This window comes from Barbus barbus (genome assembly GCF_936440315.1).
Source record: "Barbus barbus genome assembly, chromosome: 33".
Classification (NCBI taxonomy): Eukaryota; Metazoa; Chordata; class Actinopteri; order Cypriniformes; family Cyprinidae; genus Barbus; species Barbus barbus.
In genome coordinates, this window is record NC_136761.1 from 8941296 (window position 1) to 8968098 (window position 26803).

General features: G+C 34.6%; 1 protein-coding gene across 1 annotated transcript; it reads left to right on the forward strand.

The window, feature by feature from the left end:
- Positions 1 to 16931: 16931 nt before the first annotated feature.
- Positions 16932 to 19977, forward strand: LOC306853022 (uncharacterized protein). The gene is made up of 6 exons (XM_079390180.1): positions 16932 to 17277; positions 17378 to 17431; positions 18688 to 18810; positions 18929 to 18967; positions 19072 to 19155; positions 19478 to 19977. Exons 1-6 carry the CDS (start codon positions 17152 to 17154, stop codon positions 19496 to 19498), a joined length of 447 nt encoding a protein of 148 aa, XP_079246306.1. The 5' UTR covers positions 16932 to 17151; the 3' UTR covers positions 19499 to 19977.
- The last annotated feature ends 6826 nt before the right edge of the window (positions 19978 to 26803 follow it).

The following is a 26803-nucleotide window of genomic DNA, read 5'->3' on the forward strand; positions in this document are numbered from 1 at the left end:
TGTTTAAGAGACTGAAACATGGGGGAGACTCATACAGTTTTAATGTACCTTGTTTGAACATATGCCACTTTAAGAATTAATTATTGATTACTTTAAGTATTTCATTTGGGGATTTTGTACTTTAATGGAGTACTACTGAAACTGAACACTTGTTTCTATTTATTTTACATTACCAAGACAAAAATCACGTTTTGGACTTTACAGTTTCACATGGACCTTCAACTTCCCCTCTATCCAAAAAAAATAATAAAAATTTAAATAGTAGAATAAAAATATTATAGGTCTAACAAATCACACCCCACCAATTTTTCATAAGTTTTACCATGGTAAAATGATGGTATCAAATGATTATACCATAGTATCACTAAATGAATAAAAAATTGTATTTATGTGGTGCATATGTCCAAATAACACGCTATCACCATTGTGCCTTTTTGTAATCATTCAATACCATGGTACGGCCACAGTACTTTGTTTATAAGTGCACTGACCATGTTTTCCCCCCAAATTAACTGTTTAACTACCGAATAACCTTTAAAAACACAAGGCCAACTCCTCTCAGAAACCTCCCAGCGCATTGCAAGCGTACCCTGCACGATCTTATAGGAAAATTAGCTTTGAACTCACAAATAATACTCCCACATACGGGCCTCTGGACAGGAAATTGTGTCTTGTTTCCTCTAAATCACTGCGTTTCCATAACAACATTGTTTTTAGAAGCGGTGATCTGTTAACCCCTAAATGCCAAGGAAATGTCACTGTTTCAGATTTGATAAATATAGTGATAATTGAGTGCGAGACCCCTTTAGTTTTCAGTCAGACAGCAAACCGTTCACACTGATAAGAGCTCAGGCTCACGGCATCCACTGGTATGTAAACGTGACTATTTTATTGCTTTCTGCTGTTTGTTTTGGCATGTTGTTGTGTAGAAATAGCACATATTGACTGTAAAAGGATGAGTCAGTCACTGAAATTGATGTTTGAGCTGATCTGCTTAAGTTACAACTAACTTTAAAGGTATTCAGTGTCATGTATGTACTTTATATACAGTATGTGCTTGTGCATTTATATTTTGACAAACTGTTTATTCAGTTAAAATGTTAATAGCAGTGAAAAGTGTGTGTATTCTGAACACTGATGTACCTGTGGTGCACAGAAAGGGTGTTGCTTAGTCTCTTAAGCATATGAGACTCTGAAAGTGGAATACAGTACCTGAGAGATGGAACATCTACGTCACCTGTAGACCTGTTTTTTAAATCTACAGAAAAAAAGCAGCTTACATTATTGCATCATTGTTGCAACATTATTGCTTATGAAAACAACATATTTCTTTTAATTTGCTTGATATCAAGCCAAAAACGTTGCGATTTCTGGACAGAATCTGTGTTTATGATTTAAGACATAAATCTTCATATAGATTAAATATTCACGTTATTGTAACAGAAATTATTGCTTGTTCAAATTATAATTCATTTATTTAAATTAAATAATTAAATTAAATTTAATTGTTTATATATTATAGTTCACATCCATTTTACTGTAATTTAGGAATTTTCATTTTCAAATTAAGTTTTTTTTTTTTTGGAGAATAGTTTTATTATGTAAAAGCATATACATATAGCGTATGAGTAATTTTTTTAGGTAATAATAATTCTACTGAGTTATATAAGATGCACACTGCAATGCTCTTTTGTGTATGTGATATTACAGTAAGCAAGCAAGCAAATAAATAAATACAAATATATTTCAATTTATATTTATTTTAATATAAAGAGTGAATTAGTGTTTTTTAGGTATACTGCACTCAGGTACACTGGGATGCCCTTTTGTGCGTGTGATATTTCAGTATTAATATATATTTATTTTATATATGTGATATTTCAGTATTAATATATATTTATTTTATATATGTGATATTTCAGTAAGCAAACAAACAAATAAATAAATAAAATATATTTATATTTATTTTAATATAAAGAGTTCATGTTTTTTAGGTACACTGCACTCAGGTGCTCTGGGATGCCCTTTTGTGTGTGTAATATTTCAGTAAGTAAATAAAATCATAAAAATATATATATTTATTTTAATATAAATAGTGAATGTTTTAGGTAATAATTCTAGTAAATTATGTAAGGTGCACTGGGATGCCATTTGTGCATGTGATATTTCAGTAAGTAAACAAATAATGTATATTTATTTCAATATAAATAGTGAATTTTTAGGTAATTATTTTATCAAATGATGTAAGGTGCACTGGGATGACCTTTTGAGCGTGTGATATTTCAGTATAGTCAAGGGCAGTTGTGTTCTTTCTTCAAAAAGTGAAATACTGCTTTAAATATCATGACAACACATTAGCAACTTCAACATCATGGCACCAAAATGGCCAAAAAGAGAAGTAGGACACGAGCCTCATGCTCCATAGCAAAAGCGTAAACATACAGTGCCTCTATTCCTAGCACACACACAGCCAGGTTGGCCGTCCCCCGCCCACATCGCCCTGTCTTCCTGTGTGCTTACCGTAATATCCGCAAAATCGACATGCCTCTCGTTCTCAGTCTGAATAAGCCGGAAAACTGATTCACCTGTGTCCTCACACATGCCCCCAATATCAGCCGCGTCAGTCCGCTGCTGCCTTCAGCTGGCTTCAGTCTGGATGAACAGTGGCACCGGAGGTTGTTGTGTCTGCATGTCTAATGATCTACAGAGAGAGAAAGTGAAAAAGAGAAACATTACAGTCAACTCTCAACCCACTCTCAAATGCAACTCTCGGCGCACAGCGAGCTTTATGCTAATGTATAGAAAAAGGCCCATGTATAGAACAGAAAATGCAACAATATGGTTCACGTGATGAATAAACTCTCAAGCAAAACGCGTATGACCTATAATACTAACATAATTACCTGAAAACAGATTTAAAACCCCTCACAGAACTCATCTGAACATTTTAAGTCTCTATAGGTGATTTATGATATTACAGAAAGTGTTGAGATGGTTATAAACATTATAAAGTTTGTAAAAATGGTTAGAAAATATCCTAAATTCATTTGTATTAGTCTGGATGCATTTTGGTCTCTATAGGACAGTCAGTCAGACTTTTCTTTTTTATGAAAAACATCTGCAATTGTACTAAACAAGTGACAAAATTTCTCAAATGAAACATTTAGGGACCAAATGACTTTTTGAGTTGCCAAATTGGAACATTTTAATTGAAAGAATATGGTGATTTAAGTTATCTAAGTTATATTTTTCCAGTTATATTTAGTATATTTGCAATTTGATGTTTTCATACTGGTGATTTATGATTCTGTGCAATTATAAATATTTTGTAGCACTTTATTAGCATGCCTATTATTAACATATAGGCGGTTTATTAGTACTTATAAAGCACATATTCTGCATGAATCTACATCCCTCAATACCTAAACTTAACAACTACCTTACTAACTATTAATAAGCAGCAAATTAGTTTATTAGTAAATTAGAGGCACAAATCATACTTAATGGTTTGTTAATAGCAAGAACTGGACCTTAAAATAAAGTGTGACCAAATATTTCTGTTTTTTAAAATAACATTAATGCCTGTTTTAAAGTAAATAAACGTTAAATTGATTATGGTTCCAACATGTCACTGCCTACAGTTAATTAACTTTACAATTCGGTCTCAAATGCTAAACAATAACTATTTTTTGTTTTTAGAATATTAATATTATTAATTGATTACAATAAAAAAAAAATCTCTGTTGTGATAATATGCCTTTAAGAACACAGTGTGGTATGAACGATAAGTCAGCAAATAGACTGCCGTACATCTCACAAACCTAAACGGTTCCCAGGTTTGCGTTGATTTGGACAATAATTGATGCTTCTCATTTCTGATTTTTGTGCATCCTTGCTTTCCTCATGTCTTAGCTTCATCCATTTAGGATGCAAAAAGAAAGAAAGAAACTGAGATTGGAGGAATCAAAGGAAAACTTTTTTGTATTTTGGAATATTCTTCTAAGCTGCACTTAAGGGATCTGCCCTGATGTTGTTGAAGTTTGGTTATTTAAGAAATTCCAAATAAATATTAAGATGTCTTGTTGAAATACGTGAAATGTATAGTTTATTTAAATTGATACACTCAGGTTTGATCAATTTGCGGGTCGTGAAAAGATGGCCAAAGAAGCAAGGAAATGAGGGAGCATTAATTACAGTGTCAAGACACACTAGTAGTAGGCCTACAATATGCTAAACGATTGTGGTCATTTTACTGCGGTTTTAAATACAGCTGCTGATTTTACAATAAACATTTTAACAATTCTAATCGTTTTGTTCCCATTGTCATAAAAGTCTGCAGGTTATTGTCTTTTAACACTGTCACAACCTGCAACATAGAGTCATGAATTGACATGAATTAACATTATTTAATATTTAGATTTTTGATTATTTTACCTAAGAATTTAAGCTGTCACTTGAACCTAGTTATGTCAAATTTACACTGCAAAGGTGGCACAGAAGCACTTGCCTTTACACAGTTGGTTTAATGCTGCTCAGAAATGGCATAAAGGCATTTATACAGCAATTATGCATGTATTAACTATAAATGTATGCTTTGATACCAGGGGCTGAGGTGGATCAGAGCAGGCATAAGCTTTTATGCAGCATTGTGTCATTACACCGACTTTAAGGGCAGGCGCAAAGCAGCCTTAACTTTGCTGTGTAAAGATGCCTTTAGTGTTTGTTCCACCACAAATATGCAACAGTTAATGAAAAGTAAAAATGACATGAATTAGTGTTTTTTAATGTACGTGAATGAATGTTCTATTGAACAGCCTTCATTTTTTTTAACTATTAATAACACTTCAGTGTAAATCTGTAATGCATGTTTTGTCTATTATTTAACTGATTTCCCAACTGTACGGTAGACCTTATTTTGAGTGAAAACATCTGTCAAATGAAGGAGATGTGTCTAAAATCTTCTACAGCTGGACTGATTTTAATAAATGGGATTTAAAATACACTTTCATAAATGTTACTCACGCATACATTCAGGCTGTTTTTGAATTTTCTTAATGTAGTGGAAAGGAACTAATTGGGTAATGAAAATCAGATATCAGTATAGTTGAAAGTACCTAGATGACACTACTATTTGCAATATTTTGAAGTATGCATTCAAATGACAATTTACTATGAGACCTTGGGAGAGGATACATAAATGACATGGAAGCAACACAAGTTACATTGCAGGTCACATGAATCATACAGAACATCCCCATTCAAACATACCTGAAAATCCTAACAAATGTCTAAACAATGAAAATTACAAGCAGGTTGTTTGCAGGACAGTGGCCCTCCAGGACTAGAGTTGCCCATCCCTGATATAGAACATTATACAAACTAAGTTGTAGTACTTTGACAATGTGCAGTTTTCCAAGTAGAAAACTGACTATAATATCAGCTAGCCCTCTTGAAAACAATGTTAATTTAGACACATTTTATAACATGTAAATTTGAGCTTGTGTAGCTATTTGTGTTCACATACCTATGTGTGTATAAGTGTATGATTTAGGTCTAAGAGAGTGTTTATACAGTACAATTGTATAATCCATTTGAAAAGGATACACTGTAAAAAAAACACACATTTACAGAACAAAACTGTAAAATTTACAGTATAAAACTGTAATTTACAAACAGGGAAATTTGAATGTATTCAACAACACACACTGCTATTAATTAAAGGTTTTGTACCTTTTTTACATACTGACAACCACCATAACAATGCTGGTGGTAAAATAGAAAGCAACATGAAGAATCAAAGCTCATCACAGGTAGCTTCACCACAAGCAGAAGTATATACTAATATATAGAAGGTGCACAGAGTCATTCATGCAAACACAAAACACCATCATGGTAACACACATGATATTTAAATAATGCAATAAACTTTCATTAAACAACAGAAGATGTAACATAAAGCCCAAACGTACATAACTGATAACAAAAATTATAAAAGAAACATGATTATTTAAACAAAATACTTTCAAATTCTGGGAATATCAGTTTACAGTTTTTGACTGTAAATTATACATTGATTTGTTATTTTTACTTCTAAAAACTGTACAGTCAACAGCATTTTACTGTAAAATTACATGAAATTTCTGGTTTTTACCGTTTTTCCCTGTATATAGTACAGAAACTCACTGTTAACATATTAACAGTTTTTACAACATTTTACAGTTAAAATTACACTTTTTTACACTACTTTTCACACTACTTTTTCACTTTTTTACAGTGAAGTTAAAAAGTAGAAAAAGTAGTGTGAACATCCAGTATATCAAATAAAATGACTAAAAAATAATTCATGGATGATAAATGGACTAAGATATTTTACAAGCTTGCAATATTTCTGTTGTAAAGACAGTCCTGTTGTAAAAACAAATTATATTACAAAATTAACCAAATTTACTGAAATTAGCTGAATTTATCAAAAATTACATGAATTAAAATCACTAAAAATGGCCTGGATATTATATTAACCACATATATCAATATAAAGTACATTATTTATTTCTAAATGAAGAGTTCAGATGCAAAAGCCTCTAAGTGTTTTCTGAACTTTTCATCTAAAATAAGCATTTTTATCAGGCTCTTGTGTTTAAGTTTGGTAATTTTACTATAATGGCAATGTATACATCATTTCCTATGCAATTCAAGTGAGATAATTGACCATAAATATAGGAGCCTGATAAAAATGCTCATTTTAGAAGAAAATTTCAGACGGCACTTAGAGGCTTTTGCATCTGAACTCTTCAAATATACATAACATTTCATCTTTTTTGAGATCATGAGCATTTGATTGTGTGTTAAAAAGCAGCAGGAATATTTTGAGAGTTTTATTTTTATTTTTAGGAGCAAATCTTGCTTAAATCATGGCCATTCATAGCTCAGAAGTTCTCAGCTTAATGGCATTCTCAGTTATGTGTCATTTAGACACAAATGAGTCAACCGTTATCAAGCAGTAAGAGTATAGAGCTATAAAATGAATATGAATGTGATTAGAAATGTTAGAAGTTCAGATTGAGATCTGTTTCTCATTTTGTAATTTTTGTGTTTTTACTTTCATGGTTTCATAATTTTTTAAAAGCAAAACTATGTATTGTTGCACAATAAACAAATAACTTAAAATAGATTTGAATAAATATACTTATATATTTTAATAAAACATAAGTGAGGTAAAAATGTATTTTGTAGTTTTTTCATGTTTTCATAATTATTTTCAAAGCAAGACAGTGTATTTTTGTACAACACAAATACATTTAAATAATATTTTAATGAATATATCAATACATTTTAATAAAACATAAGTGAAGCAAAAATGTATTTTATTTTGCATTTTTTGTGTTGTTTTTGTTTTCATGTTTTCAGAATTATTTTCAAAGCAAACTATGTATTGTTGTACAATGCACAAGTGAATAAAAAATACATTTTAACAAACGTTTTAACATATATTTGAATAAATCATATAAGTGAAGTAAAACATTTATATTTATTTTGTCAAGTCAAAATGTATTTCTATAGCACATTTAAAAGCAACAGTGTTGCGCCAAAGTGCTATACAACAAAACACAGTATATAAAAAGCCTTAAAAGGAAACATGTATCATATGAAAAATAAACACATTAAAAAATAGATTCAGAGCAATTTGACATCAAACCCTTAAACTGACATGTTAGTTAACTGGTTAGTGAAGGAGCGAATCTCACATTTACAGGCAAACTATTCCAAAGTTTAGGAGCTGCAGCTGAAAAAGCCCGAAAAGAGAGTGCTGTATCAAAGCATATTAAATGCAAAGTTGACTGGAAGGAAGAATTTGGGTAGGAAAAGGTGCACAAGCAACAGAGATGACTGCAAGCTTGAGAATGCTGTCAAGCAAAGCTGATTTAAACACTTGGGAGAGCTTCACAAGGAGTGGACTGAAGCTGGAGTCAGTGCATCAAGAGTCACCACGCTCAGACGTCTTCAAGAAAAGGGCTACCAGCCACTTCTGAACCAGAGACAACGTCAGAAGCATCTTAAGTTGGCTGTGGAGAAAAAGAACTGGACTGTTGCTCAGTGGTCCACAGTCCTCTTGAACTTGAGTCCTGCTTGAAGTCCAGTGTGAAGTTTCCACAGTCAGTGATGATTTGGGCTGCCATGTCATCTGCTGGTGTTGGTGCACTGTGTTTTCTGAAGGCCACAGTCAACGCAGCCATCTACCAGGAAATTTTAGAGCACTTCATGCTTCCTTCTGCTGACAAGCTTTATGGAGATGCTGATTTCAATTTCCAGCAGGACTTGGCACCTGCCCAAACTGCCAAAGGTACCAAAAGCTGGTTCAGTGTCCATAGTGTTACTGTGCTTGATTGGCCAGCAAACTCTCCTGACCTGAACCCCATAGAGAATCTATGGGGTATTGTCAAGAGGAAGATGAGAGACACCAGATCCAACAATGCAGATGACCTGAAAGTCGCTATCAAAGCAACCTGGGCTTCCATACCACCTCAGTAGTGCCACAAACTGATCAACTCCATGCCACGCCGAATTGAGGCAGTAATTACTGCAAAAGGAGCCCCTACCAAGTATTGAGTAAATATACAGTAAATGAACATACTTTCCAGAAGGCCAACAATTCACTAAAAATGTTTTTTTTATTGGTCTTATGAAGTATTCTAATTTGTTGAGAATTGGTGGGTTTTTGTTAAATGTGAGCCTAAATCATCACAATTAAAAGAACCAAAGACTTAAACTACTTCAGTCTGTGTGCATTGAATTTATTTAATACACGAGTTTCACAATTTGAGTTGAATTACTGAAATAAATGAACTTTTCCACGACATTCTAATTTATTGAGATGCAGCTGTAATTCTCTTTGAGGAGAGTAAGGAATCAGAAGGTCACTAATGTATTTTGGTGCAAGACCAGATAAAGCCTTGTACACAAAAACAGCTATTTTAAAGACCCCTATAGCTATTTTGATCCCTCTTTTTTGTTTCAGTAAGAAGCCTCGCTGCAGCATTTTGGACAATTTGCTGGTGAAAATCACCATTTGAGACAGGCCACAGTAAAGGGAATAACAGTAGTCCAGGCATGATGGTTTGAAAGCATGGATTACTGTCTCCAAATCTTTATGGGGCAGAAACTGTTTCAGTTTAGCTATTGATCTCAGATGGAAGAAACTGCCCTTTACCACTGCGCTATATGTTTCTCAAAGTTGAGTAACGAATCAAATGTAACCCCAAGATTTCTTACATAAGGTTGAACACTGGTAGAGAGAGACCCTAAATGAAAAACAGATGAAGACCTAGAGTGGCCTAAAATCTGAATTTCGCTTTTGCTTTCGTTTAATTGATAAAAATGTTTAGCCATCCAGCATTTTATCTCCTCTAAACAGCCGGAGAGCACATCAAAGAATCACTACTGTCAGTTTTTGCTGGAAGATAGAACTGTGTATCGTCACCATAGAAGTGGTAGGAGATGTTATATTTCTTAAAAATGGCACCCAAGGGAAGCATGTAAAGTGAAAAGAGAAGAGGGCCTAAAATGGACCTTTGGGGCACACCGCATGACAAGGGAACTGATGAAGAAGAAAACTTCCCAATGATCACTGAGAAGGTTCTGTCTTTGAGGTAAGAGGCCAACCACTGCAGAACGAATGCCCACCACCTTTTCCAACCGATGTAACAGAATACTATGATCAATTGTATCGAATGCCATGCTTAAATCCAACAAAACAAGCACTGCACATGAACCAGTATCGAGAACGTGCAAAAGGTCATTGCTAACCTTCAACAATGCAGTTTCCATGCTGTGCAGTGATCTAAAACCCGACTGAAAAGTATCTTAAACATTGGACATACTCATATAGGAATTCAACTGATGATAAACAACTCTCTCTAATAATTTTGATATAAAAGGCAACTTAGAAATAGGTCTAAAATTACTGAGGATAGATGGATCAAGATGAGGTTTTCTAAGCAGAGGGTGAACCACAGCATGTTTAAAACTAGCTGGTACAACTCCATTTGCTAAAGAACTATTAATGATGGCTCTTACTGCTGGACTCAAGGTTACAAAAACGTCTTTGAAAAGACAAGCTGAGATGACATCGGACTCACAGCTGGAGGATTTAGCCTTAAAAACAATATCAGCTAGCTGTACAGAGGAAGTTGGATGAAAACAAGTTAACAAATCTGTTGGTGAACAGCTCAATGGGGGATCATATGTTGATAGAAGCCTTGATGTCCAATACTTTACTATCAAATTTATTTTTAAAGTTCTCATAGGCTTCCCGAGATGGATCAAGAGAAGGGGCAGGTAAGGGATTTAGCACCAAATCAATTGTCTTAAACAGCATCCTCGGTCAGGTCGCACTTTCAATAATGAGTTTGGAGAGTAATTCAGACTTAGCCTCTTTAACTGACTTTTGGTAGCTAGTTAAGCATGCATTCAGACACTCATCCGAGACTTGGAGTTTGTCTCTTTTCCATTTTCGTGTTTAATTTGAGTGTTTTTGTGTTTAATTTTAGTGTTTTGCTTTCATGGTTTCGTAATCATTTTCAAAGCAAACCTATGTATTGTTGTACAATACACAAATAAATAAAAAATGCTATAAATATATTCACATATTTTAATAAAACATATAAATGTAATTTTATTATGTAATCTAAATGTTAACAAATGTTTTCCCTGGGGCTTTCACACTATAGCACTTTTGGTGCGCACCCGGGGTCGATTGACGTCAGAATTAGGTTTGTATGAACTCCATTTTCTGAACTCGGGTGCGCACCCACAAAAAGTACCCGAGTCCAGTGTTCAAATGGTGTCAAAGCTCTTGGGGGGACACCGGACACCTTTTAATTTAACGTTTCATGTTTCAAGTATTATAGTTTTTTGGAAAAACCATGGGACTCCCTAAGTTAATTTTTCTGGGTGTTATGGGGGGTCCCCTTAATGCTTATAGGAGGTGCGGGTCACCCAGCCCCTGCTCAATTCAAACACTGCCCGAGTCCGCCTAAAAAGGGTGGTCTGGGGTGTGGTTCATGCGAACTCCGGTACGGTTTTCTTCTGATGTATGCTTTTGAATCATACTTTATCATGACGTTATTAATGACGTATGAATTGGTCAAACTGTGTATTTATGTGTTTACTCACTTGCTTTCTTGATAAACGTGACTGACTAGAGATATTTTTTTTAGTCGTGATAAATGGAATCATGTGCCATTTCTGTGCTGGCGCTTTGGAAACGAAACTACATTTAAAATTCATAGTACAAAAATGAAATGAGCAAGCATCCATTCATTTCGCCTTCTGCCAGAGATGGGCAGTATTTCAGATAGCCTACATGTATACTACATACTATTTTGTATTTTAATACCTCTGAAAAAAATCTAATGTAATTTGTAATTTGTTAAATACATTTAAGTTTAGTTTTTTTATTTTCAAAATATAAAATATTTTGTGTCAGCCATCCTCTTTATTACCTTAACTTACCATCTGGCGCTATGCCCCAAATACTCTCTGTGCCAGTCGTTCCTCTCCCATCCTTCGAAGGTGCCCATACCACCGGAGGCACTGAAGTCTAACTCCTCTTATAGGCTGCTGATTTCCTGTATCAACTGCTGTTCAGTCCCCCAAACCCAACTGTCATGTATAAGCTGCAGATGTCAGAGAAAATGACTCGATCTAGCATTGGGGAGCAAATATTCTGTGTTCCTACATGGAAATACGGAGTTGGGACTTGATTGGAAGAGAGTCATTTCCAGGACACCATATCTTTTAATAAGTTCTTGGTATCCATATATATACGGTGCACTCTCTTAATACTCTTTCCAGTATATTAGACATGCCATTTTATAAGAGTTTTTATTTTCCCCTTGGATGCAAGTTGAGACTTTTCACTTCGATGAAACATTTTATGTCTAATTTGGTCTTACAGCCAGGTGAATGTCCACCTGGTCCAACTGGCCCTCAGAAGAGCCTCATTCAATTATAGCGCTAATGTTCAACTACAGGCCCGACATACCTCAAACTAAGTTATTTTTCATTCTTCATTTAGGGGTAAAAAGCAAATGAAAGCAGTGAGAAAACAGCAGTTAAAAAAGCATTTAATCATAACGTGATCATGTGGATATGTTTGCAGGAGTTATGTTATGTATACGTTACGTTTTTTTATAAATACACTGTCAGGTTCACTTTTGATTAGAATGACAACTTCAATTTTTAGTATCCGCTCTCTGGTGTTTATGTTTTTACTCATGGGCATCTCATCTCAATACATTGAACAGAAGAAATGAACCAGGGCTCCAGACCTCAAATGTTCACACATTAGCAATAACTCAACTGAAAAGTTTGATTAGTTAGGTTTTTATATTTGTATTATCTTGCCTACAATGATATTCTTTATCTGACTGATTTTATATGATTAAAACTTCTGTTTGAAATTTAATCATCTTTATGTGTTAAATTTAGCAGCAGGGCTACGAAATGAAATTATGCCTTCATTCATTTTTTGGTACAAATTATTTATGATATTTTCACAATTCAATGAAAAGTTGAATTTTCAGTACAACGCTACTGGCCAACACTGCTGAAAGTCCCCAATAATCGCATATGATCTCTGACACACACACACAACAGGAATAATATTTGTAAATATTAGTTGGGAATCGATTCTGGGAACTGATGGAATTTGAATCTGGAATCAAGTTGATTAAAACATTTCTGGAAGTAAGGTAAGTTGAGGATTTGATGGTTGATTCTACTTGTTGCAAAAACTAAAATATAATAATTGCTGTCAACTGATAATTTCCTTTAAAATACTGAGTTAGCTAAGATACTCCTCACCTATCATCAAAGTAAGCAAATCAAAACTAACCAGCAGTCAGCTATGAGCTAATCTGACTATCAGTAATCATCAGTAATGAAAAAAAATGCTATACATAAAATTAAAGGCTATATATATATTTTTGGTCTGAACTTGGATTCGTACCAAGCAATTGAACCAATTAAGTTTAAAAGCACCTGTAAATTATTCATAACTGCATATATGGTATCGTATAGTGTATGTCTGTCAAACACATATAGTTTTTGTTCCTTAATTTATGTTCCTCTCCAGACATTTAAACAAGAACTTCATATTAACATGAAGTACTTCCCTGATTTAGCAGCTTGTAAAACCATAATGTGACTCAGTCAAGTCAAAACTGTTTGGTCGAGACTCAAGTGTGAGTCAATTTGTTTGTAACCAGCTGTTTTGTTTTGATTTTCAATTTTAATGCAGCTGTAACCCACCTCAATATCAGCATATGTGAACCTCCTCCACAAAACAAACAAGTTCTGCTTCCAGCGAGGAAGTGGGACTATCAGTTTAAAACCCAAATTTCAGAAAAAGACCATAAACTAATTTAAAGGGAAGCTAGGTCTAACTGAAAGACTAGTTTCACCTGCAAAAGTATATGAGTTTTAGTGCAGTCTCTGATATTCAAATGATGTGGTTCACAGCCTTGTTTTAACAGAAAAACAGTGAGTAAGATTTCTGTTCTGAATTTTGCTTAGTTTCATCTTATGATGGAAATATGACAACAGAAACTGACTCATAACTTGAAATATTCTGTGTATCTTAGCTATAGGTTATCTTTGATCAACGTTAGGGTCTTTCCCCACATTTAAGTAAAGATTCATGGTTTTTGTGAAAATTCACAGTTTTTGAGTTTTAGAAATTCAGTTTTATGTCAGACTACTGTGGGAATTCAAAGAAAACATTGCAATGCCTGCATGTCCAATGTGTGTCAGATTGCGTGTTGCGGTCGATTAAACTGTCAGAATATATAATGGTACATTTTCCTTCAATGGAAATATTGAGTCTTTAAAGATAAACGAAATGTTCTCAATGTCTTGCCTCAGACACTCAGACGCAATTTCCACAGCATCTCTTTATTTTTGTATGCAAATATTGCATAAGAATTTGGGACTTTTGTGATGTTAGTCATCATAAATGATTAAAGTAAAGAAAAAGAAGTTAAAAATGGAAAACCGTTCTTGTGTGTTTGATCTTGCAAAAAATAGACTTTGAAGAAAAAACTTGCAAAAACAAGAAGAAATATGATAAAGGTTTATTGTATGTATGTAAAGTCCTAGTATGACTAACTAACATTTGACAAGAAATACTTTAGGAGTTGTACTGCAGTCAGTTATGATGCTCTAAAATTATTTTTAATAAAAAAATATTATGCATGCAGCCTTTATGTTTTATTAAATCCCCCCCCCCACTAATATAGACAAACATGATTAAAAATAGATCTATATGGAAAAACTGTCTGCCTATATGTTTGTAAAACACGTTCTAAAGGATCATCTTTCCAGATGTCTTGTAATATAATATTTAAAATGGTCATTTTTATAGTGTGAATCATTGCCAGTATTTTCTTCGGTTTTACACCATCAGCCACAGATAACACTGATCTGTATCATCTCTGCTCACATACACACCGAAGTCAACATGAAACAAACAACATTCACAAGACTTTCTGTCAAATGGCATGTTTCCAAGTGAATGTTTACAATGAAGAGAAAAACTAAATGTATCAATCAGGAAATGATTGGATAGAGAAAGAACTTCTTTGTGTGTTAAACATGGGGGAAACGGGAAAGGAGCATTTATTAAAAATATAAATAGGCTTGATTTAGATTTTTTTTCAGGCCTGCACAGAATCTGCAGATTTCCACAGAATTGGAGCGTCAGTCATTCATACAATTCTACATATCTACCGTCTTTTGAGTGTTTTTAATGAAATATTTCAGCTAATTTGATAATGCTTGCAGCTGCCAAAAACATGTTGCACTCACTAGCATGTTTAACCCTATAAAGCCTCATGTATCATATTTAATACACAAATAAAGACTCTAAATGATCAACAACACGATCAAAACTTTGCTGAAAGATTTCTATTGCATACAGTCTACTTCATGCCTTCTTTTAGTATAGTTGGATGTCAACCTTCAGCTTGGGCTTCACGTGTCTTTCGCTGTGAAATCTTATAAAGTAAACAAGAATAACTCTGAAATTGTTAGTAATATTTCAATATGAAAACTCACTGAAGCAGCTTAGCTTTACTTGATATTATCCATAAAACATCTTTTAGAAAAATCAGTGAGTATCAAATATGGCCATCGGGCTTTGGAGGAACGTTTATTTGTTCATCTCTCAATCATTATTATATTGCATTGCATCATAAGTTTTGATGATCAATACCATCAGTAAATACATATTATTGGGAGATGACGACTGATATTTATATCATATTATGTAAGTACCTGCTATACTGTTATAAGGATGTCATTGATTTACATTACAATCAGAATTTCATACTTTTTGTCCATATAAATATCAGCTTCTGCACCTAGTTTGGCTCAGTTTGAGCCTCTTAATAAAAATGTAGCTGTTTTTTCCATATTATATCATACTATATGAGCCATAAAAGCCTACTGTATCAAATATGATACTCAAAAAACACCTTTTTGTACATTTTTCTGACTATTATTTCATTTGTCAGGCTTAAATTCCTTCAGTATTTCAGCATATTCCCCAATCACTGAACATCACATACTTTCTTTTTTTAGATGGATTTTCATCATCAGCCACAGAAAACACATCAGTGAACCCATTAATTGGAAGATGACATGTTGTCTTGATGTCATGATATCAGTTTCACCTCTAGACCCCCACCCATACGCTTACACTCAAACCCACGCATGCATTGTGCTTTCCAGGTTGAGGGAAATCATTCAGATCTAGACATGACTGGCAGAGGAAAGTTTTGAATCATGAAATTTTCACCCAAAGCACAAATTGTCTTCCATGATCTTCGTGAAGGGAGGAATCCCCAGCGTGAACCTGTCCTGTCCGGGGGTCACTGGGGCCTCCCCCCTACGGCTATGACAGCCGCTAACCTCTGCCCACCACTTCCTGTTCAGCATGGCCTACGATTAGCCGGCGGTGGGGCTCGTTCACATGCCCAATGTGATGTCATTTCCTGTTCTGCCGTGCTGAGCGTTCGGATCTTTCTATTAGTGTGTCGTGACACTGTGGAACCGAAGCCACAAGCGGTGTTTTTTAGTATCACTAAGATGCTATTGTAGTTTCTATTAAAATTATGCAAGTTTTTATTTGTATGTTTTTGGTTTCCATTTTCAGTTATTTATTTATTTTTTGTAGTTGTATTAATATATTGAATCTGTTTTTATTTATATATTTTACATTGTCATTTAAATTTGAGTAATTTTGTAATTATACTTTTTAGCATTTTTTTTTTATTTGTCTATATAGTTCAATGGCATTTATCTCCGTTTTAGTTTTAGTTAAGTTACATTAAACTAAATTCAAATGAAAAATGTTGTCTTGGCAACTAACTAAAGTTAAAGTTTTCATATTTTATTTCAATGTATTTTTGAATGGTTTTAGTGTGAATAAACAATCATAACCCTAGCAACACAAGCAGGTAACACACAGGTGCACTCTTTCTGAAGGCCATGTATCTGATGTCATTTAATACCCTGCAGGTTTAGGGATTTGCAAATATTTCATTTCCAGGTCGATCTATTCTTATCTCACTAGAAGAAAAGTACATTAAACTTCCTGTTTTTGTCTATAATCAATATGGTTTGTGTGGGAAGCCACAAAGAAAAAAGCACCTTTTCATATCCACTTGCTTGATGATGCCGCACCTAAGTCACACACACACATGTTTCTGGTGCTGATTCAGAATGAGAAGAGGAACTGACAGCGTTTTGTAGTTTCCTGCCAAGTGTGCAGAAAGTCTGGGTCAGGTTCACACACACACACACACACACACATACACACACACACAGAAACACACACACAGCATCCGTACACCCCCGCGCACGCGCCTCTCGATTACATCTTCGTCAACTGACTGTTGTGACGAGTGGCCAGTGGAAAAGAAAAACTAATTAGTCATTGTAGAAATTGAGTGTTCCAATCTCCACAAAGAAGCGATTTTCCAACGTCCTCAAGGATTCTTATATAAGGTGATTGGGTACCTGTCGACAGTATGACGGACATCAATCCAAGTAGCTTTAGAGAAGTTACAGAAGAAAACTTGCAGCTTAAGCATGAAGGCGTCTGTGTGTTTTGTGTTTGCAGTGGTTTGTTGGATCGCAGCGCAGGCAGAGGAGTCGCCAAAGATCCTCACGCTCAATAAAGTTATGCATGAACTCAACAAGATCAACCAGGGAATGGTAAGTTGACTTCAAAAGATCTACGGATGGCTTTTTTTTTTTTTACACATTGTACATAACGTTGACCAATTTTTTAATCTGCATTTTCTTCTCTTTTTAGAAGATAAAGGACAAAAGCACAAGTTTGAACTCACCCACCGTCAACGATCTGAAGGTAAGAAATGATTTTTCTTCTCTTCTTCTCCATTAAATACAGCCATCGGCGGTCTAATATGACCACACAATTAGGCTTGCTTCAATAGCGGTTTCTGCATGACTCAGTGATTCGGCCTGCCATACTAGAAACACGTTTCTGTCATTATACAGCCCACCTTTCACAGAACAAGTTTCAGTTCAACACAGTTGATTTTCATACAAACGTGATTTGCAAAAAAACGTGGGTTGATTACATACAAATGATCTACATTTCGCTGAATCCATCAATCAGTACAGAAATAACGATTTTTAGTCATGCTTTTCTTGGCAAACACCCTCTCGTTTTGTAATTGCTCCCTTTTTTAGATTAAAAGTCATTTTGTGCAAGTCAGTCAGGAGAAAGTATGCTTCATTTAGGAGAAATATGATGAGTAATCTGACACGGGGAGTGAGAGTAGAGCTGCTAAAACAGATTTGGCCTATTTCACAGTTGCAGACTTTTTTTCATATTATTATTACAAACATTGCATAGTTGGGTAACACTTTAGTTTAAGGTGTCCTTGTTAACGTTACACATGCTTACTATTATAACAATAAATGATGCATAATTACATGCAAGTAACACTAAATCAAACCCTAATCCTAACTATATAGTAAGGTACATGTAGTTCATTAATACTACTCAGTACTTAAATGTATAATTGCAATGTAACAAGGACACTAAAATAAACCAATAATGGCTCAGTGACATAGAAAAAGTTAGTTTCTGTACATTCTCGTCTCACGTACGGAAAACGGTTTGTGTTTTTCTGTGTGGAAAAAAAGAGTTTCCTCATAGTTTCTGTGAAAACTGCTTGAGCACAAGGGAAATTTAGAGTCAAGATGTATAGATTTCTGCATACAATAACAGACAGGAAGAGAAAGAGCTCGTGGCTGGGGAACCGAGAGCCTTTCATGCAGGGTTTTGCACAAAAAAAAAACTGACAACAAAACTCATGAAGGCATTAACGGCTATCAGGGAACATTCTGGCAAGGTTATGACCAAGCGTTCTTCCAGTGACGTCAACAGAATGTTTGTTCAAAGTTAAATTGGATGTTCATAGGATATTAAAAGGCAAAAATTTTGCAAAATGCTAAAATGGAATGTTTGTACAAATGTTTTTAAGAAACTGTAATGTTCAGAAATAACGTTTTCTTGACATTGGCAAAATGTTCTTTTAATATATTTTAGTTTGATGGGTTTATGTTAACAGTTGGCTTTGTTTCTTTACACAGGACTGCTGTGTTGCATCTGCTCTGGAATGTTTTCGGTCCCAGGTGTTTCTCCTGTCAGTCGCTGATGCCAAACTAAAGCGTTCACAGAAGATCATCTCACGTGAGCTTCAAAAATCATTCATTGTGAGTGTGTGTTTTTATTATGTTTATGGGCAGAGTGAACTGCATCACAATGCATGCATGATTTTAAATCTAAGAAATGAGAAATGCTCATTTATTTATTTGTTCTTCATTTTAACAGGTGAACGGTGTATCCAGTTGCAAACCTGAAGAGATACAGGTGAGAAACACAAAGCAACACAAATAACTGCTGCAAATGTATTTTGTATAAATTGTAATAATGTTGTTGCATACAGTTCTGACTTGTGCAATGTTCTGTTTCAGGCAGCTCAGTGCAAATCATGCGACTCGTACAAAAAGGTCGACAGCCGAATGTTCGTGCAGAATTTTAAAACTCTTCTGCAAAAGGTTAGTTCGAAACAATCCCTTATATCCTATATATATTAAGTTTAAAGTTACATTTTCTTAATGCAAAATATATTTTTTTCTTTTATTTTTATATTAAATTATGTTTGTTTATAAAGAATTACTTAGAGTTATTTATTTATTTAATTTGATCTTGGGGTGAAACCAAAAACTATAGAACACTTTAATTTTACCCTTAAAGGGACTTTGGTGAAACTCAAGACATGTCCAAGTGGTGCTTTTCTTTGTAATGAAAAAAGATTCCTCTGAAAGCATAAACAGAGATAAGAAGCCCTGTGTTAACGACCTACTTTTCTTTTTCTAGATCTATGCCAGTCAAGCGTAGAGATGAAGGAGTGAAGAGACTGTGTGTATGACACTACCTGACCGACCCACAGCAGAGAAGAGGCTCACACGCTCCGCTGCTCCTGCTGTTCTATTTATTGATTATTTATTGGACGTTTTCTTGTTTGTTTTAAGTGGAGGGTCTGTTAAAGGATTGTTCACGTTTTTAGGAACTAGGCAACACCTTGTGGTGAGATGCCAGCACTGCCGCTTTCATAACAGCCCCTTTCCTGCAAAGAAGGGTGGTTTCCCTGATGAAGATGAAGCCTTATGCAACAACACAAGGGCTTTCGAGTAGATTTTTCACTTTATTAAGTACGCTAGGAATTTTATTCTTAATCTTTGTCAGGAACACCACTCATTCAGATGATATGTTACCAATATATCTTTAAAAAGCAGATACACTTATTAAATGTCTCACAATGAGATGCATATTTTTGGATGATATTTATTTGACATTAAAATGTTTCCTTATGTTTATATCATGGCTGTGATTGTTATTTGAGGTGGACGTTGAATTCTCTGTGTATTTCAAATGTGTTTAGTGCCTGAGCAGATGCGACAGAAACATCATTAATGGTTAAAGGTGTTTGTTGTCACCGTTAATCGGATGCACATTTTCCACAAGCTGTTATGATGAAGTCTATAACATACTTTGGTTAAAATTTCTCAATGGTAGAGTAAAACAACACCAATTTTACCATGTCAAAAACAGCCCTGTTCACTGCAAGCCGTTTTATTGCATGTCTCTTTAAATGCTAATGAGCCTCTCTTCTGTGGGGTGAGGGAACCTTCTTGTGAGACTGTAAACTTTAGCCGCATTCATCATGAAACTTGCCAACTAGCACATTATTAGGAAAGGTGATTTGCAAAGATTCATAAAAAACGTATACTCACTTCTTCTGTAGGTGAAGCTGGATCATGAATGATTCGCATAAACAAACAAATTTAGGTAGATCGGGGGCTCATTCCCTTCAAAAACAAATGTAACCCTCTGCATCTTCAGCGGCTCAGATGTCGGGAGTAAATGATGACTGCTATGTTCATTATTACATCGGTCACACTTTATATTAGGTGGCCTTAACTACTATGTACCTTACATCAAAAAATAAGTACAATGTACAATGTAACACCAGTGTCAATCAACAATCGTGGGAGGGGCCTGTGCAGAACTACAACACTGCCAAGATTCTTAGAATGGCTTGATATGAGAAAGGGGTTATCATTTAGAAGAATCAGAATCAGAATGAGCTTTATTTGTTTTAGTGACAGAAGCTCCACTGTGCAACAGAGAAACAGCAACAGGACAGGACACAGATAATAAAGAATAATACAAATATCCAAATAGGCAATGTACAAAACAGCAATAGCACAATATATAATATTGACAATTATGTGTGTACAGGTCTGATATGTGCAAATTTGAAATGAAAAAATTAGATAAAAAAAGTAAACAAGTGTGAATAAATAATAATGAATAAATAATAGAATTGTGTGTTCCGTGTTTTATTGTCAAGTGTTCATGAGATGGATTGCCTGAGGGAAGAAACTGTTCCTGTGTCTGGTCGTTCTGGTGCTCAGAGCTCTGAATCGTCGACCAGTTCAAAGTGTGCTGGATGTGAGGGATCCAGAGTGATTTTGCCCTTTTGCTCACTCTGGATGAGTACAGTTCTTGGAGAGTGGGGAGGGTTGTACCAATGATTCGCTCAACAGTCCGGACTACCCTCCGTAGTCTTCTGAGGTCAAATTTGGTAGCTGAGCTGAACCAGACAGTTATTGAAGAATTGAATAGAACTGTTTCAGCAGCTCCTGTGGCAGGTTGAACTTCCTCAGCTGGCGAAGGAAGTACAACCTCTGCTGGGCCTTTTTCACAATGGAGTCAATGTGAATGTCCCACTTCAGGTCCTGAGAGATGGTGGTGCCCAGGAATCTGAATGACTCCGCTGCAGTCACAGTGCTGTTCATGATGGTGAGTGGGGGGAGAGCAGGGGGGTTTCTCCTGAAGTCCACAATCATCTCCACAGTTTTGAGCGTGTTCAGCTCCAGGTTGTTAAGATTGCACCATATAGCCAGCTCCTTAACCTCCTGTCTGCAAACAGACTCGTCACCGTCCTGGATGAGGCCGATCAGTGTGTTTTAAATTTATGGGGATTTAAAAAAAAAACACTGGGTGGATTTTTATCATTATAGGGTGGTTGTGTACACACACAAAACACATTTATGTTCAAACACCATGTAAAAGTGAATTTTGCATCTGACGACCCCTTTAAAGCTAAACCTGATCAGTTCCAGCAAACAGTTCTTGTTGTTTTTTGTGGGCATACACCACCAGTTAAAGTTTGCGAACAAACTTTATCAAAACAAAAGTCTTTAGGAAAATGTTTCTGAGATCATTTGAATGCATCTGAATGGTATTAATCTAACTTGTTCCATCCTGGACTAGTCAAGGACTTTTTATACATAGACATTATTTCTTTAATTTCAGGATGTATAAATAGAAATTTTTGAATGAAGTGCTTTGTTGGTGACAGGTGTATCAAGAAAATACAAGATTTTATATACAGAGGAAATTCATTCATTCACTCACTCATTCACTCTTTCTATCTTTCCTTTTTCTTTCTTTAACTTGAAAATATTTTTATTTAGATAATATTATCTGGAAAATAAAATAACAAATAAACATGTCTGTACTTAAAATTATTAGTAATCACTATATTATTGTGGTTTAACCATTTTTTCGATTTGTGCCCTTGCCTTAAGTATATCTAATTAATTTAAAATACATATTGCATAAGGAACATTTCATTAAAATTAAATAAATACATAATAATAATAATAATAATAATTAGAAATCAAATAGAAGGTCCTATGTCACTTTCATTTCTGCAAGTTCTTCAGGATTAAAAACATCAAAAATTAAAATGCAAACATTTCTGTACTCTTAGAAAAGGTCATTAATAATTATTATAATAATGTTTATTTAATTATTCTTTAATAATAATGTATATCTAGGCTTGTGTCATTGCCTAATAAGCACATCTAGTTTTAAATACATACTGCATAAGGATAATTTCAACTGTGATTTCTAAAACACATCACAAATGAAAAATAATAATTTAGAAAAATTCTAATAAATCCCAAATAAATACATGCATGCATAGTGATGACCAGTACACTGAAAATCTCTAGGATAATTAATTATTAATTTATATTAATATTTATTTTCTATGCGTTTTCAATGTTGCAAAGGATGAACAATTGACAGCAAATAAATACATACATGCATAACCAGCCGAGCACCCAGTCAGGAAAAATGAAATGTGTATGTTGTTTAGACGAACCGAAGGCGCCCTCTACTGGAGAAAGCTGAAAGTTAGAAAACTCACACACCCTGTAATTAGTTGTTTATGGTCTACTGACTTTTACGGAGCCCTTGGAGGGACATTGCGGTGGGAAAAATTCGGGGTGAGGGTAAAAAAATCGGGGTGGGAGGAAAACACATTTTTCAAATGTTTTCGAGAAACTGAGTTCTCTCGCAAAACCAGTTGAGTTCGGACTGTTTACAGCTTGCAGTGGTTCATACAGCTCCGTATGTTCACAATGGAGAGGTTCATAGAGTTTTATTTTGAACTTGGCCTCAAGTATAAAGAAATACAGTCAGTTCATGCTTAGTTCAAGGCACCCCATGTCAAAAAATCCTACTGGAATTTTAGTTTATCCTTTAGGATCTTACTGGATTCTTAGAATCCTATTGGACATTCTGATTGATTTTCATGGAATTTCACTTTGTCCTGTAGGATTTTATTTGATGCTTAGTCTCTTATTGGACATTGTGTTTTATTTAATGGGATTTAAATTTTTCCTATAGGATCTTTTATTGATTTGTATCATAATTGGACATTGTGATTTTTAAATGGAAATTCACTTTGTCCTGTAAGATCTTACAGTGCCTTGCGAAAGTATTCATACCCCTTCATTTTTTCACGTTTTATGTTGCTGCCTTATGTTAAACTGCTTTAAATTACTTTTTTTTTCCACATCAATCTACACTCCATACACTATAATGGTAAAGCAAAAAAAAAAAAAAAAGGTTTTAACATCTTTGCAAATTTATTAAAAATAAAAAAACTTAAATTATTCCATTGCATAAGTTCTCATACCCTTATCTGGGACAGTTGGAATTTAGCTCAGGAGCATTCATATTGCTTGTAGGTGTTACTAGACTGAGTGAAGGTAGCCTGTGGCAAATTCAATTGAATGGGTATGATTTGGAAAGGCACACACGTCTTAATAAAAGGTCCAACAGCTGATAATGCATATCAGAGCAAAACCCAAGACCTGGTGTCAAAAGAACAGTCTGTAGAGCTCAGAAACATGTTTGCGTCAAGCCACACATCTGGGAAAGTGTTCAGAAGAAAATTCTGCTTCATTGAAGGGTCACAGAAGCATGTAGTCTCTGTTGCCCTTAATGGAAGAAGTTTGAAACAACCAGGATTCTTATAGCTGGCCTCCTGGCCAAACTGAGCAATCGATGGAGAGGGGCTTTGGTTAGAGTGGTGACGAAAAACCTGATGGTAAGTCAAGTTGAGCTCCATGATCATATATGCAGATAGGAGAAATCTACAGAAGGACAAACATCACTGCAACACTCCACCGATCTGGGCTTTATGGCGGTGTGGCAAGACTCAATCCTCTCTTCAGTGAAGACAAAAGAAAAAAAAAAGCACCTAAAGGACCCTCAGACTGTGAGAAATAATATCTGGTCTGATGAACCTCAATTCCAAGCATCATGTTTGAAGGAAACCAGCTCTGCTCATCACATGCAGAGTACCATCCCAGAAGTAAAGTGTGTTGGTAGCAGCCTCATGCTGTGGGGCTGTTTTTCAGCGGCAGGGATTGAGGCACTCGCCAGAGTAGAAGAAAACCTCAATGCACCAAAATATAGAGAGAGCCTTAATTAAAACCCAGTCCAGAGCATTCAGAACCACAGACGGGCAGAAGGTTGAAGAACTGAAGCGCGCGCACTTTGAACAGTAACGGTCAAAGAGGAGAAGAAGCTGAGAAATCGAGTGATTAACGTTGTTTAACTTATTAAAATGTATTTAAAGATGCTAAAAAGGAAGAAATCGTAATACTTATCTGATCTGCATCCGAAAATAACAGTTTTGTGTGGACGATATCTGTTGGTGAGTTGTTGAGCTCGTTTTATTGTATGGTGATTAGCACAGAGTCCGCCGTCACAAAAGATATTGTTTAATTACTGATATTAATGTATGCTGTTTATAATAAAATGTCATTATATAACACACTGGAGTAGTGAGTACAATATTTGAGCTGTTTGTGCTAACTTATATGGTTTTGTATAAATTAGTGCTATTTTAATTATTTGTATTGATGGAGTAATAATGGAGCCTGTTGTCCAGGTCAGGGTTTATGTTCCAGTTCATTATTAATGCTATAGCAATTAAATAATGCATTAAATATTTTTAGATTTAATTGAGTAACTTTAAGTTTGATCTTTAACTGTAAAAGCTGCTAAATATATTCAGTCAACACAGACTTGTTACTGTTGTAGTTTTGCTACTCTAAATTTAATTTGAATCACTTAATGCACTGCTATATTTTGACATTGGCTTGTCTTCCATTATCATTGGCAATCATAGCAATGAGTCCCTGAACAATTTAGCAGATTTACCCACATAATATTTAACACCTGCGTTTTTGTCATTCCTGAAATGATACGTGGACGTTTGGTCCTCTTAGATAAACAAAAATTTTCTTCAAATTGTGAATGGATTTTGTACAGAAAATAAGCAAAGCCTCTTACAGCACAGTACAGTTGACTGGAAATGACTGAGCTGGCTTATCTAAAAGCAGGAAGTAATCGTGCATATGGTCAATTGACAGAGCATTAGTGATTGCTTTGAAATATATTGGATACAGTATTTTTCATACTTTTTCCCGGTTTTCCATTAACTGAATTTGATGTTTTTTTTCTCTCTCTCTTTTTACATTACACACAAACTGAACTTTATTACATTTATCGCATGAAATGAACAGTATTATACACCTCAAAGGGAAATTAAACTGATTTACGATATCAAATTCTACTGACTGTTTGATGTTTTATTGCTCTGTGTTGTGATGTAATTGTATTTGCTATTATTATTATTATTGTTGTTGGTACAGTAAAGTGTTATTTTTTATATTCAACTTTGGTCTCCTGGTATAAGCTTTATATCTTCCTCCCCAATTCTTTCCCCGAGTCTAGAACTGGTCTAGGGGATATTTGCATTGGAGGATGCAAGTGTTACATACTGTATCTGTGTGTGTGTCATCAATCAATTACCAGTGCCTTAGAAATGTTTTGGTACTAATGCTGTGCTGCACAAATCACCTCCCATTGTTTACAATGTTACTGCAGGTTTTGCAACATACAATGAACAATGTCTACATCAGGGTGAATTTAAGCAAACTGCAAGTACTATTTGTTAGTAAAACAAATACAGTGGAAAAGTGCACCTTTAGAATAATAATAAAAACAAATCCTATAGGATTAAAATCCCATTAAAATCCTATAGGAATGATCCTACAGGATTTTTATGTCTTGTCCTATAGGACTATTCCTATCGGAATCCTATTGGAATGGTTCCAAAATACAATAGAAATTCCCATTAGAATCCTGTACAATTTTCCTATTGGAATCCTTTAGATTTTTTGACAAGGGACAGTTTTGGGACATTCTAAAACGCTTAATGTGGCTTAATGCTTTAAAACTGTGACATTGGAGGACCAAATTCGATAATAATAAAAGGTGATAAAATTATTAGGCTGATATTAATAACCTTATTAATAATATTACTAAGCAAAAGCCCAGAATATGAATGCAACGCCCTGCATGTATATGACAAGCCGTTTTGACTTTTATTCCTTCACATGATATGAATTATTGATATCAACAATTCAATTTTTACTAGTTTAAATGCTAATTCTTGATATCAGGAATTACATTTCCACTAGTAACAATGTTAATTATTGATATCAGCAATTACATTTTCACTAGTTAAAATGCTAATTGTTGATATCAAGAATTAAATTGTTGATATCTGTAATTGTATTAGTTAAATGTCACCATAGGCTGCCATTCAAAATCTGTTGTTGATATCAAGAATTAATTTCTTACTAGTTGAACTTCCAATTTGACATATCAGAAATACAATTCTTACTAGTAAAAATGTCTATTCTTGATATGTCAAGAATAGAATTTACAAGTTCAAAATAAAAACTTTATTGTGAACATACGAGT

Excerpts from the sequence above, each read along its gene's own strand:
- LOC306853022 (XM_079390180.1), top strand. The coding sequence starts at position 17,152 with ATGAAGGCGTCTGTGTGTTTTGTGTTTGCAGTGGTTTGTTGGATCGCA. Across the intron at positions 17,432-18,687 it reads CCACCGTCAACGATCTGAAG|GACTGCTGTGTTGCATCTGC; the intron begins GTAAGAAATGAT and ends TTCTTTACACAG. Across the intron at positions 18,968-19,071 it reads GCAAACCTGAAGAGATACAG|GCAGCTCAGTGCAAATCATG; the intron begins GTGAGAAACACA and ends GTTCTGTTTCAG.